The sequence below is a fragment of the Nelumbo lutea genome, chromosome 3, assembly GCF_056320005.1.
Source record: "Nelumbo lutea isolate HS-2025 chromosome 3, American lotus-T2T, whole genome shotgun sequence".
In the NCBI taxonomy this organism is placed as follows: domain Eukaryota; kingdom Viridiplantae; phylum Streptophyta; class Magnoliopsida; order Proteales; family Nelumbonaceae; genus Nelumbo; species Nelumbo lutea.
This window is the reverse complement of record NC_142686.1, coordinates 54,207,099-54,220,932: the sequence shown is the minus strand read 5'-3', so window position 1 is coordinate 54,220,932 and position 13,834 is coordinate 54,207,099. Positions and strand designations below refer to the sequence as shown.

General features: G+C 37.5%; 1 protein-coding gene across 1 annotated transcript in view; it reads right to left on the bottom strand.

The window, feature by feature from the left end:
* The window catches only part of LOC148865028 (serine/threonine protein phosphatase 2A regulatory subunit B''beta-like), a 49,879-nt gene that overhangs the window by 34,559 nt on the left and 1,486 nt on the right, over positions 1–13,834 (bottom strand). The window contains exons 2-6 of the mRNA XM_088977084.1: positions 11,404–11,646; positions 11,159–11,264; positions 10,844–10,943; positions 7,072–7,177; positions 6,798–6,888 (exon numbers count right to left, since the gene is read on the bottom strand). Of these exons, the coding sequence (XP_088833210.1) occupies positions 6,798–6,888; positions 7,072–7,177; positions 10,844–10,943; positions 11,159–11,264; positions 11,404–11,646 (646 nt within the window). The remainder of the gene's footprint in view (positions 1–6,797; positions 6,889–7,071; positions 7,178–10,843; positions 10,944–11,158; positions 11,265–11,403; positions 11,647–13,834) is intronic.

Genomic DNA, 13,834 nt, shown 5'->3' with positions numbered 1-13,834 from the left:
GCCTTGCAACTTCAATGCAAATGATGTATTTCAAAGGGGCAAGATCCTTTAACTTCAAACTAAGATACTATAAAATACATTAACTTTTGGATTCCTTCTCCCAATTTCCTGTCATTACTATGTCAACTACATATACAATCAAGATAGCTACATGGTCATCCATCCTCTTGACAAATAACATATGGTCTACTTGAAACTATTTAAAACCCACCAATTGGACCACCTTGGTAAATATCCTAAACAAATCCATAGAAGATTGTTTCAAGCCATACAAAGACTTCTTCAAGTAACAAACTTTACCCTCACTGCCTTGGAGTTGGAAACCTAGTAGCTAGACCATATATACTTTTTCATCTAGATCCCCATTCAAGAAAGCATTCTTCACATACAGATAATGAAAGGGCCATAAAAAACTTACAACCAAAGATAAGAGAACTCATATAGAGTTCATCATAGCAACTAGATAAATGTCATGCATCTAAAGAAACCCTTTTGCAATTAACCTTGCCTTGTATCTCTATATAGACCTATCTACACAATGCTTCACAAAGAAACCCAATTGCAACCTACAAGTTTATTTCCCTTTGGAAGATCAACAAAAACCCACGTGATTTTTATGAAGGGCATAAATCTCTTCATACATTACAATCTTCCATTTAGGTAGTTCCAACACCTCTGCAACACTTCTATGAATAGATACACTATACATGGCAGACACAAAGGCATGATAGGAAGGAGACAAAGCAACAAAGCAACAGTGCTGATCAAAAATGAAAAAGGAGACAAAGCAAAAGTGGAAGCGTAATGAACAATAGGTAAATCAATATCACCAAGAATAAATTCAGATATAGCTGATTCAAGAAGAGGAGGGCTGATGTGTCTATGGCTAATTCTTAGGAAAACGATTATAGACCTAGAGTTCAGGTTGTGAAGGCTGCAGAGTGAGAAAAAACTGTCTCATCTCACATTCTCACTATTATCACATTTCTCCCCATAAGTGGAGGCAGGGAAAAAGGAATGGAGCTCAAAAAATGTAAAATCCATAGACGTACACTTTTTGCAACACTAGGCCATAAAATTTATCTCACATCTGTGTAGACAGATAGCCAAGGAAAATACAAGTTACAAACCGAGGACACAACCTATTAGAAGAAGTTTTTTTGTTTTATCAACAGAAGAAATTTATTACATTAGAAAAGAATTATAAGTTTAGTACAACGTTGGAAATTCCAACCAAACCCAAATACCACATATTACAATTTTTCCCAGAATAATTGATGTCTGTTAACCCCTTGTTTTTCTAATACATCTGCTGTCCCATTTGTGGCTCTTCTAATCCATGTAATGTAGGCATTAAGTTCCTAAGATAGGTAACCTATCTACCTGAAAATGTGCCTGTAACTCCAAGGTGCTGAATTCATTTGTCTTGTCGAGCAAATAACCAATTTTGAGTCTCCTTCCACTTTTATCTCTTGTAAGCCTAGCTGTTTTACTAGTCTTACAAGAAAAGATAGGAAACATGGAAGAAATTACATTTTTTAAGTAACTGATATCCATTCATTAATGTGAGAAACCTTGTTGACAAAAATGCCAAAGACAATATACAACAGCATATAAGCTAACAGAAAAATAATAGCATATGAATTACAGATCAGTTTCCTGTGCCCCCCCCCCGCCAAAAAAAAAAAAAACACTCTTACAGTTCCATGAGGTGCCCCTGGCTAGTTCATCCGCAACCTCATTTGCACTCTTAGCAATCCAGTTGGAAACTTGGACGAGCTGTTCATTTAATTCCCCAGAAATATAATTTCTCTGACAGCATACCTGAAGATCCATGGAGTTTCTTTTCCTAAACATAGACAGAAAATCACTACTTGGCAGCCCCCCCTAAACATTTTTTTTTGAAGAGTAAGGATAAAAAGATTTTATTAAAAAGAAAAACAAGTACAATCAGATCAGGTGCCAAGGCGAAACGCCAATACACCAGTCCAAATTAAAAAGATTTGCAATACAAGTAGGAAGAACTCTGTGGAGATGCACACGGGCAGAAGTGCTTTGGATGTTATGGGAGGAAAGAAATCAGAGAATTTTTTAAGGAAAGAAAAGGTGTAAGGAATTACAGATAGAAGGGATTATGATAAAAGTGATCTCATGGGTAAAATCTATGAGATTGATCTCAGACTTTACTGTGGATGATATAATCAGGAACTGGAGGATTGTAGCATCCTCGTCATCAGCAAAAAAAAGGTTTTAAGAAATTGGGATCCTCCTGAATTTCTCAAATTAAACTTTAATGGGAGCAGCTTTGGCAACCCGGGTGAGGCTGGAATTGGTGGGTCATAAGAGATGACATGGGGAAAATAGAGGGGCAGTATTCGAGCCCTATTGGATGGGGAGACTCCATTACAGCTGAGCTAAAAGCGGTGGTCTTTGGAATACAAAAAGCCATGGAAATAGGTGTGAGAAAGCTGATTGTAGAAGGTGATTCCAAAGTAATTATAAGCTGGCTAAAGCAGAATGGATAGACTCCATGGGTGTTCAGAAATGAGATCAAGAAACTTAATCACATTACCAAGGACATGCAGTTATTATTTCAGTGGACTCCAGGAGCAGCAAATTGGTTTGTGGACCAGCCAGCAAAGCAAGGGGCTAATAGGGAACATTGTTTTTGGGCTCAGTTGTAAGGCTGTAAAGCAAAATCTTAGGTAGAAATTTAAAAGTCTAATGGGGTAGCCGAGGCTACTCAATTTCTGTACTAATTCTCATCTCATTTTTCTTAATAAAATCACCTTTTCTGATCAAAAAAAAAAAAAGATTTGCAATACAAGCTTGAATCTCAAGAAGATCCCAGAAGTTCTCTATGAAGTCTGAATTGCTTGTTTGCTCAAATTCTTGAAGAGAAAGGACCCAGCTTGTGACGTACTTTCCAACCAAAGCCACCACTGCTTCAAGATTCTTTCCTTTTTCCTCAAAAAACCTCCTGTTCCTCTCACACCAAGTGTCCAACACACTGCAGATGGAATGCAACTCCATACAATTTTAGCTTTCTTGCTTCCTCTGAACCTTGGCCATGAAACAAATATCTCCGCTGTCGAGGATGGCTGGAAAATGGGAACTTCAAAAAGAAATGAGTAATATCTCCAAATAAAGTTTGCCCACTTGCAAGAGAAGAATGAGCGAAAACAGGGGTGTCAATTAGACTGGATTTGGTCCAATCCGATCCAGTCCAATGTGAGTCCATTATAAATGGACCAGGTCCAACTCAGTCCAATGAATATTTTGGACCATTTTGGACTGGTCCAATTCAATGTCTGGACCATCTAATCTGTTTAAATCCATTTTGATTTAGATTGGTTTCAACCCAAACCTGGTCCATTGACACCTATATTCTTATCTTATATCAATGGACCAGACATTGGCTTAATCCCACCCAATCCAATATAAATTTATTATGGATGGACCAGGTCCAATCCAATCTAATAAATATCTTGAACCAGACTGGTTCAATCCAATATGTCTTGCTGGTCCGTCCAATCCATCCAAATAGATTTTGGACTGGATGGAGTCTAATCCAAAACCGGTCCATTGACACCCTTAAGTGAAAAGCAATTTCTTCCTCCGACTATGTAGCCATGCTGAATCCCCTGTTTTTCAGGTGTTCTGATGTGAGAACACTGTCCAAAGTGACCAGCCAAGCAAAAGCTTCTACTCTTGCAGGGACTGGATTCCCCCACACCACACTTATTTGATCACTGGCCATGTCTTCTTTGATGAGAGCCAAGTAGAAAGATTTCACCGAAATCTTTCCATTCCTGCACTCTTTTCACCACAAGCCATCTTCATTCGCTATACAGATTTTAGTTTTCTCTAGCTTGTCGAGCAGCAGTATACACTCCACCTCTCGATCAAGCAGAGGTGATATTATCCAGATTACAAGAAGCTGATAGTTTCAAACCCTACAAGACTGAAATTAATTCCACACCCCATGCATTGCCAAAACCAACTGGGCCTGAGTATCTCAGTGGAATCTTCCCACCAGCATCTCTCAATACTCCTCAACTCCTGAAGAACCTGGGTTGCCAAACCTGCAAGCATCAAAACCCAATTTTAACTTCCATCTTCAAGAGGGAATCACACTGCTCTCTGGATCATCTTTCTTCTACTCACAGACACCATATGTTGCCACCCTCTCAACAAATCATTCATAGATACCCCTTTGACCTCATCCAAAATCATAACCCAATGTGCTATCTTCATCTTGAGCTCTATCACCCTTTTTTTTTATAAATGAGTAAGATTTTATTAATCCACCAAATAAGAGTTACAGGCAACCCAGGGAAAGGCACGAGATGCGACCTTTCCTTTAAAACTGGTTACAAAATTATAAGTTCAAATGAAATTACAAAGAATAAAGCAGCCCGATAAACCCCCTGTTTTGCAGTGAGTCAGCCATTGAGTTTGCTGATCTGCCTACCCACTGAACTCTAATTGTCATATCCCTTGTTATACATTTAAACTTTTTGAGGTGATCTCTATAGCCCCAGATCACAGAATCCGGATCATGCAACCAACCAACTATCACCTGGGAGTCCCCCCTTCAATAAGCAGATGCTCTATTCCTAGCTGGTTTGCAATCTGGATTCCTTGTACAGCAGCATGTAATTCAGCCCTTAAAGAGTCTCCCACACCCGCAGGACCTGAACACAAAGATATAATGCTATGGGCTTTATTTCTCAGCAAACCTCCTATACCGGAAGGTCCAGGGTTACCTCAGCTACTCCCATCAAAGTTCAGCTTAATAAACTCCTCTCCATGAGATCTGTCAGCTGTTGTACATACATATTTTTCCCTTCAAATATTCTTGCATTTCTTTCACCTCAAATACACCAAAGTGGTGCACCCCTTACATTTCCATAATACCTTCACCTTTCTTGATTGTGTATATGTCATGTCAAAGAGGAACTACATCTCTGAAGGAGAAAAATGCACTCATTAAGGCTGATTTGACAAATGTACCGATTTACTGTCCTTCTGTGTTCCAAATACCAACTAAGGTGAGGAACCCTATTTAACAACTGCAAAGGAGTTTTTATGGGATAGAAATAGACGAAGAGAAAAAAGAAACCACCCTATTTGGGCAGAGGCAAAAGGAAGTATTGGATTGGGCTGTAAATCACTAAAAAACTGCTCTTTGGGGGAAGTGGATGTGGAGACTTCCATGGGAGCAATTAAGCATTTTGGCATTATTCTCTCCATTTTGGCATCGGTTGTGGAGAGATGCTCAAAAAAATATCCTACTTTCACTTCTTTTATTGGACCTGGGATTGGTAATGGCCAGAAAACCAAATTTCTTTGATTTCCCTCTAAGCTACATTAAGATGCCCCTTTAGGAATGTCGAGACAGAGCAAGTTGTTTGCTTATCCCTCCTACCCCTAATTGCTCCAATCATTAGGTCCGTTTACAACTAAATCTTTTTTTTTTCTGATTGTCAACTTTAGATTTTATTAATTAAGCAACAAAAGATATATACAATACAAACATCCTTGTCAACTTTAGATTTTTTTGAGGTGCAACCTCTCAAAAAATCTTAAAAACTAACTGACCCAGTACAATTGTTCCCTATTTACCTTTTCCTCATCCCATTTGCCAAGCTTCAAACCCATTGTATCCTTAGTGCCATGTTGCTAATTAAGCAAGGGAAGCCCAGTGGACAAGGCACCCAACAATACAGGGTCTGGGGAGGGACAGATGTACACAGCCTTACCCCTGCACATACAGAGTGGCTGTTTCCAAGATTTGAACCCTGGTCACCCAGGTCGCAATGGAGTAACCCTTAGTGTCATGTTGCTAGTTAAGTTAACCATTTGAATTTCTTGAATTCATCCCTAATTATAGGCTCAAATTACAGTCTCCAGGTCAACCATCCCACCACTATCCTGGAATACCTTCAAATATCAGCATTTCCATGTTCAACTCTCCTTTAAATCTTTTTTCCATATATTGATTTCTAACCTCAAGGAACACGTGTTACCATAAAAATGGTATTTCTTGTTCCACCTAGGGTATGCTTCCTTTTATTGCATGTGTGTGCGGAAGGCTGTAAAAGGAAAGATCACCACTTTTTAACTTACTCATTAATAAAAGAGAAGGATATCCATATGTTCTTACCTCTCCTCAAATTATGTGTCTAAAGAATGTAGAAACTGCTCCAAATTTACCCATTCACTGCAAAGTAACAATAACATTATAGCATTCCTTTTTGGGTCTAATTGGGACAGAATGAGAGGCCCCTGGAACTATTTCCACGCTTCAATAATGGAGATTTCTGGGGTTAGGCACCAGAGGAGAACTATATTGGAAGGCAGTTATACATGCTGTCATGTGAGGAATCTAGAAACAGATGGGTATTTCGCTCTATGATCTACAAAGAAACCTATCATACATTCCCCAATCAACCCCTTTACCTATTGGATTGGGTAGATAGATTACACTTTACTTTGACCATCTCTTGGTAACACAGGTCCATCCAGGAGCAGAGGGGCCTTCAATGATCATAATAGATGTCATTTTAGTACACTTGTGGTCCTATTGGATTGGGGATACAGATGCAGTTAAAGCAAAAATTTTGGCATTACTAACTTGTTTATCTAATGAATATATTATGGGTATATATATTATAGGTTACCTTTTAAGGGGAGGGGGAACATGAGAAAGGGTTATATTTCCTAATGGCAACTCAAAGAATGCATAACTGGCACTGCAGCATAAGAAATGGTCAATAAAGTAAAAGGCATACCATATCTTTCCTGAAACTCAGGCGTGCTTTGTAAGAATTCCAATCCTGGATGAGAGGCCAAAAGTTCTCGAAGAACTGGTTTGAAATCATCCTGCAATCAAGACAAGTAAGTTTAAATACAAGAAAGAGATAGGGGCAAAATCAAACATACAAAAAACAATTGCAAAATCAGAAGTAAAGTTCCAAAGGAAACCTTTGTACTGAAACAGAAATAGGTCCAAGTTCAATATATTGCAAGTGAAAATACCACAGTTTTGCAGAAACAAAAACGGACCTGGGTAAGGTATTTGTGATCTGGTTGCTTTAAGATTGTAAATATTAGGGTTGCTATATCCATTGTCAACATGTTCCTATTGACCCAATAATCAACAAATGCATCCCTACAAAAATATTAGGAGGGCATAGTCAGCACAATTTGTACTTACATGAGAATAAAACTATCAAAGAGTTTTAAGAAAACCTTAACCATCCAATATCCCTTTTTCCACTGCCGCCTACTAAACTTCATAAATGGAAATTCAGTCTTAAAAATACCCACAATCTTGGATAAAAACCTAGTTAACTGCAGTTCTCTGGAAATCCCTCTAGCATGAGTAAGAAAGGGTCCACATACAACAGAATTAACTCTATTTCTCATAAAAATAAATAAACTTATTAATGTTGTATGGATATTGATGAAGCCATTGTAATTGTGTTAAATATTGAATACAAAAACATAGTCATACAAAAAGATAAACAACTATAGAAAGTCAGCTTCTGCACACATCTTAAAAGAAAGAAAGTACGCATCAAAAAGAGGATAAAAAAATTATTAGGTCCCATAAAACTTAAAACCATTAACCTCCGCCAATATGGATGCTCACAATAATAATAAGTTGGAGATTTTAGCTATCATTAACAACATTATTGCCTTTCTTGTTTTAGTTCTAGTAATTGTTGTTTTTTTATAAATATTCTAGTAATTGTTGTTATATTATTGTTTTTATCAAACAGCAAGAAACTTTCATGTAGAGCAACAATCTTTTTTTAATGTTAAGTATTTGTATTACCATAAAGAAGGATGAGAAGCCCTCAAGGAATAATCTTATCAAATACTCTAGAATAGAGGGATTCCATAACCTTAAAAGAAAAAATTGGAAGTAATAACATCATTGAGAAGATAACAATAAGAGTTGCTCATTAGATCAGCCGACTTTCTTCCAAGAGTAGCTGGTAGGTCTTAGTCATATTGGAGGACTTCCTTTCTAAGCTCTTTTTTTTGTTCATTTTCTTTTCCACTTATATTGTATGTGGCTCATTGTACATTTGAGGCTTGTCAGTGTCTTCCACATGTATTAAGAAATCATGTTGCTCTCATTTCTGTTCTTTTCCGCTAATAAAATTCCATCTTACCAAAAAAAGAAGAGGATGGAAAGAAGAGAAAAGTGTTGCTCATTTCCTCAACAAGCAAAGTTTCCATTTCATTAGTTTTCAACCTTTTAATATGGAATCATTTCTAAATGCCCACATATTAGGTCACCACCCATAAGTACTTACACCTTCCACCCTACCAAATTTCACCCTAAAACTCCACCCAAAATCCCTAGTCTCCAGAACTTTGGTGGTTTCTCAAACAGTCAAACTTGGGGAACTATTTGTCTTTTTCTATAAAGCATGCTTAGAATGCCTTCAAATGAACTCACCTTATACACTCCAACATACTAAACATCTCTATAAATTTTCACTGAAAATCAACCTCTACAAATTTGTTTTCAATTTTCTATAACCCTACAGAGAATCTGCATCAGCAGTTTGACCCAGGAACTTTCCAATCCCAAGCAATACCTACCTTTAGTCCTCTAATCATTCCTAAACCATGTTCCAGCAGTCAATATCCCCCTAGACTCACTCTTGAATCACAAGTGTTTTTTTCCTGATCAATAACAGAAAGAGAATACATTAATTAAAAGAGAAATGAGTACAAAGAAGAGAAAGGAAGAGATAAAATATCTTATCGCTCCCTAAGAAAGATGAAAAATTACAACCAAGCCCAAAAGAGTCTATTTCTTCCCACCCCTTGTTTTGTCAAAGAATTAGCATCCCTTTCAACCCATTTTAGAGTAACCTCCATCCCTTGTAGCAGCCACTTGATTCTTCTCTTCTCATACATGTAGCCCCACCACTCCACATCCGCTTCCTTTTGCAGCCAGCTAATACGTAACTTTGAATCTCCCTCAATTGATAGCTTACTATTATTCAAATCCTTTGCTTTTTGAATTCCTTCCATGACAGCCAATATTTCAGCTCTGAAAGCATCACCTACCCCTATTGGACTGGAGTAATGAGCAATAATTCTTCCTTCCTCATTTCTGAAAACTCCTCCAATGCCTAAAGGACCTGGATTTCCTTCACTGCTACCGTCAAAATTTAGCTTAATGAAGCCACTTGTAGGTCGGGACCAATATGGCCTAAGAATCTCCTTGAGAGGAGCAGAATCAACTACTTCCCTCCACTTTCTCATCAAATCACCAGCCGGAATATCTTCAAACAGCTTCAAAGTCTTCACCCAATGAACCACTCCGTTAGTTATGGCTTCAAGTGCCTCCCAACTTTTTTTCTTTTTCTAAAGGAATTCTTGATTTCTTTCTTCCTAGAGTGTCCAACAAATAGCCGCCCTTGTAGGGGTGCAACTTGGGCGGGCCCAACCCAAGCCCAAACCAGCCCAGCCCAAAATTTTACATGGGCTAGGCTTGGATTTTCAGCCCTCAGGCTGAGCTCGGGCCCAAGAAATTGGACTTTTTTATTTCTCGGGCCAGGCTAGGGCCTAGCCCTTAGGTAGCCTGAGCCCGTCCCAACTATATACATATGTGTATGTGTTAATTTTGCATACACACATTTGTATACATATCACAAGTTTGTAAGCATCCCCTGACCCATTTGCACCACCTCTCCCCAAGGTCACTTTTCCTCATAACTTCAATCAAAAAGTCCCAATCTACAAGATCATAAGGCTTCTCCAAGTCCAGCTTAATCACGACACTTTTCCTTCCCATTCTTCTTTGCCCTTCCACCCATTTATTTGCTATAAGGATCTGATCTATAATTTCTCTCATAAACAAAGGCCCCTTGGAACTGGGAGATAATAGAGAGAAGAAGCTTCTTAGTTCTTAGGGACAGGATCTTTGCAATGATTTTGTAAATGTTGGTCACTAAACTAATAGACCTGAAATCCGTAGGATGGCGAGCCTCCACCTTCTCAGGGATCAAGGGTAAGAAAGTTATATTGACACCTATTAATTATCCCACAATTATGGAATTCCCTAAAAGCTTTGAATAAATCATCCTTGAGTGCATCTCAACAATCTTGATAATGCCAAAGTGAATCCATCCGGGCCCGAAGCCCTTGATTTATCCATTGAGAATACAGCTGCCTTAATCTCTTCTAACTCAAACCTTCTATCCAGCATCTCCCGATAACTATTGTGTACCACAAGCCAAAATAGGCCCTCAACATTCCATCTTCCATCTAAAGGCCTTCTATAAATTGATTTAAAGTCATCCTCAAAATCTTTTGCTATGTCTTCCTGTTGGGAACCACCCCATTCTCCAATCCCAGCATTGAAACAAAATTCTTTCTTCTGTTCCCATTAGCAACTACATGAAAAATAAAATAAAATAAAATAAAAAAAAGTTGTCTTCCCATCCCCCTCCTTAATCCACTTGACCCTAGACTTTTCTCATGATTTCCTAAGCTTCATAGTGGGCTCTATCATCGTGTTTTACTTCTTCATTTATTGGTTTGATTTCAGTGAATTTCCAATTGCTGGATTTTCTTCCCCAGGAGGTCAAGTAGCCCAATTGTGGAAATGAAAAGTTATTTAATATGTTAGACCCCTACCATACATGGAGGTGGCTCCAAAACAATGTTAGAATTGTGTTATTACATATTCAAGCAAATAAATAAAGAACAGATAGCTTTCTTGGAAATCTTTAAGGAAGCACAGAATTGGCACAAAAACCCAAACCCATTTACATAAAGCATACACTTTCAATGAATACTGGATTACCTTGTTACAATTCCAATGCAATCAGTGTCGATCTTTCTGAAAAGGGCACTAGAGAAAAATGAAGGCAATTTGCAGATTTCCTTTGTAACTGCTTTGAACTCTGTCATTAAAAAAAAAAAAAAGAAAGAAAGAAAGAAAGAAAAGAAGTTTATCCCTCATCAGAAAAGACCACCACCCAAACTTCACACCCTCAACTCCCAAAGCCACCCCCCCCCCAAAAAAAAAATAAAAGATTAAGAACAAAAGAAAAGAACCAAATTTAAAATGCACTTAGTAGTGAAAAAAAGGAAAACAACACCCAAGTGCACAACTAACCATGATTTTGCAGTCCATCCATATGATCAAAGAAAAGCTGATTAATTCTAAACAAACACTGCTCTTTTAGTTCATTCGGAGGAGGAGGACCATTTTGAAAGTAGAACTGCAATCATTTTAAGTTCTCTATCAAAACCTATCTCCACACATAATATCATGAAATCTGGTCCTCATAAGATTAAGCAGAAAAAGAAATCCAGTATTTCCAAATCAAGGAGGTGGAAACACTTCATTTCAATCATTACCTGAGGAATGACTTCTCTTACTGGTTCACTGACTAATTTTAGTGGAGAAGCTAAAGAAGAAGGGCCTGCCCTCTGTTTCATAAGACGTGGTGAACCTGATGTGCTTCTTGGTGAAAGTGGGGGTGCACTTCCAGCAGGAAACATGGAAGGCAATGAACTGCTTGTAGCAGCATTTGCACTAGTGGAATTGCCTGGGACATTTAAGGGAGTACCTGCCTTTGCATCATCAAGCAAAGATTTTACCTGCATATAATTCCAAAAGAAACAAATAATTTCGGATAAGAAAACTTTCAACAAAATCATCAGGCCTTATTGCAATTTACTTGATGCTCACATAACAAATGTTGTTAAGTCATTACAATCCATATAGAGCCATAAACATTATGGCACAATATAAATCTTTTCGAAGTAACATAAGAAGGAAATTAAAAAAAGGTCCCTCACCCATATACTCCCTGTACTCTTTTCTTTCATTTAATGCATTTTCTTTTTAATTATAAAAAGATAAAAAAAAAATATGCTATATAGGATCAAAGATGTAATACTAGTATTCAAATACCAAAGAGGAATAATAATGCTAAAATGAAATATTCAAATAACCACAAATTACAGAATCTAAATATCAAAACACATGAGCTTTAGCAAGGGGAATCATCTCTGGTAGATGCATCTAACCAAGGTGGTTTCAACTTTCAAGATTGAGCCTATACAACATTGAGCATAGTCATTAAGTTTCTCTGCTTAAACATAGGCACATTTCCGGAATACCCTAGGAAATATTTTCTTGTTTAAGGTAATAAAATAAAATTTATTAAGATAAAAGAAAGAAAGAAAGAAAATACAAGAAAGGAGGCCAGAAGTCAGCCAAAAGAGAAGAAAAATAAACAGACACCAAACCCACCCTCAAATTACCAGCATATTTCCCCCATACAAAAAAAAAAAAAAAAAGAGTCCATAAAGAAACTCTTCCCAGAAATAAAAAACCAACATCCCAAGACACATAACAAACCCACAACCCACCTTCAATCTTAACAGAAACAGTACACAAACCAAGGCTAGCCAGCAGACCAGAAACAAGACAAAGACCCCGATCAAGTACTTCTCACCCACAAACTGAATAAGATAAGAGCAGCATCAGTTTTCTCTTTTTCTTTTTCTAGCTTTTCCTGACTTCCTGTATTTCAAACCCTTCTTTCTTGGACCGAGCCCAAATAGCCCTCCTTTTAGTCTAGCAAAAACACTTGACACCAATACTGTTTGATGTCTCTTCTGATTCTTAAATCTTCTAATTGCAAGATTATCCTTTAAGCTCCAGCACATCATTAGTCTTCCTGTTAGTCATTTCAAGTTCTAGCACCGAGTTTTTTTTTTTTCAAAGAGCTGACCTGCTTCCAATGTTTCATTCTTATTATTGCTGAAACCTTCAGGTTGAGTGTAATTCTCTTCACCGCTCAAATGAAATGAAAGAAACAAGAACCTTCATTCCAGCTTACATTAGGTCAATCCCAAGGAAATTAGGAAATCCAGTTTAATTGTTGATGAGCTTGCTAGGTCTGAGGTCTGTCAACACATGTCACATCAAATAAAATTTGCATTCAAGTAAGCACCTAGATGGCACACATCTATCACCATATACACTACAAACCACAAAGACAAGAACCATCAAAATCAATAGCATGAACCCACCCTTGCTCCTAATCTTCTACATGGCTTTTCCCTTCTTGAGAATTGCATGGTTGCCACTTTACAAACAACAAAAACCTTGTTTTTAAGCACTGAGATGGTACAGATCTCTCAACAAGTACATATCAGATACTTTGGCAATGGCTTCGATTTACAATCATAAACCATAAAAACTACAAAAGAAACAAGGAAATACAATTAAACACTTAAGAGAAATATTGTGACTTCAAAAATCAATAGTTATATACCCAAGACTAGATCAAAGGTCCCATTTCAGGGCTCACAGAAAACACCTGTGCTTTGACTGCTTTCCTAGAGGCAGTAAAACTACACTCTTTTGTTGAGGATCCATGAAAAAAATGACTTCAATATTTTCTGGAGAAAGACAAAAAGAATAGGAAATTCCTAGCTCTTGGAACTTGAAAATGTGAAGTGTGGATGTGAAGGAATTCACCAAAATAATATCAAACTACGCCCACGGATGGAAACCATATTGCTTCAAGAAATGAATCCCAAATCTAGAGTTTTCCGGGTACATTTAGGACCAGACTCCAAGAAAGCTTTTTGGTTGTATCTTTTAAAATAAGTCTGCTGAACTCTCTTTTTTTTTCCATTTTCTTTTTTCTTTTCTTCTATTTCTTTTAGGTGAACTACACTGTTTATCCCCCTGTAGCCTCAAGTCTTATTTTGAAACTTCAAGATGTGAAGGAATTCACCGAAATAATATCAAACGAGGGATGGAGACCAT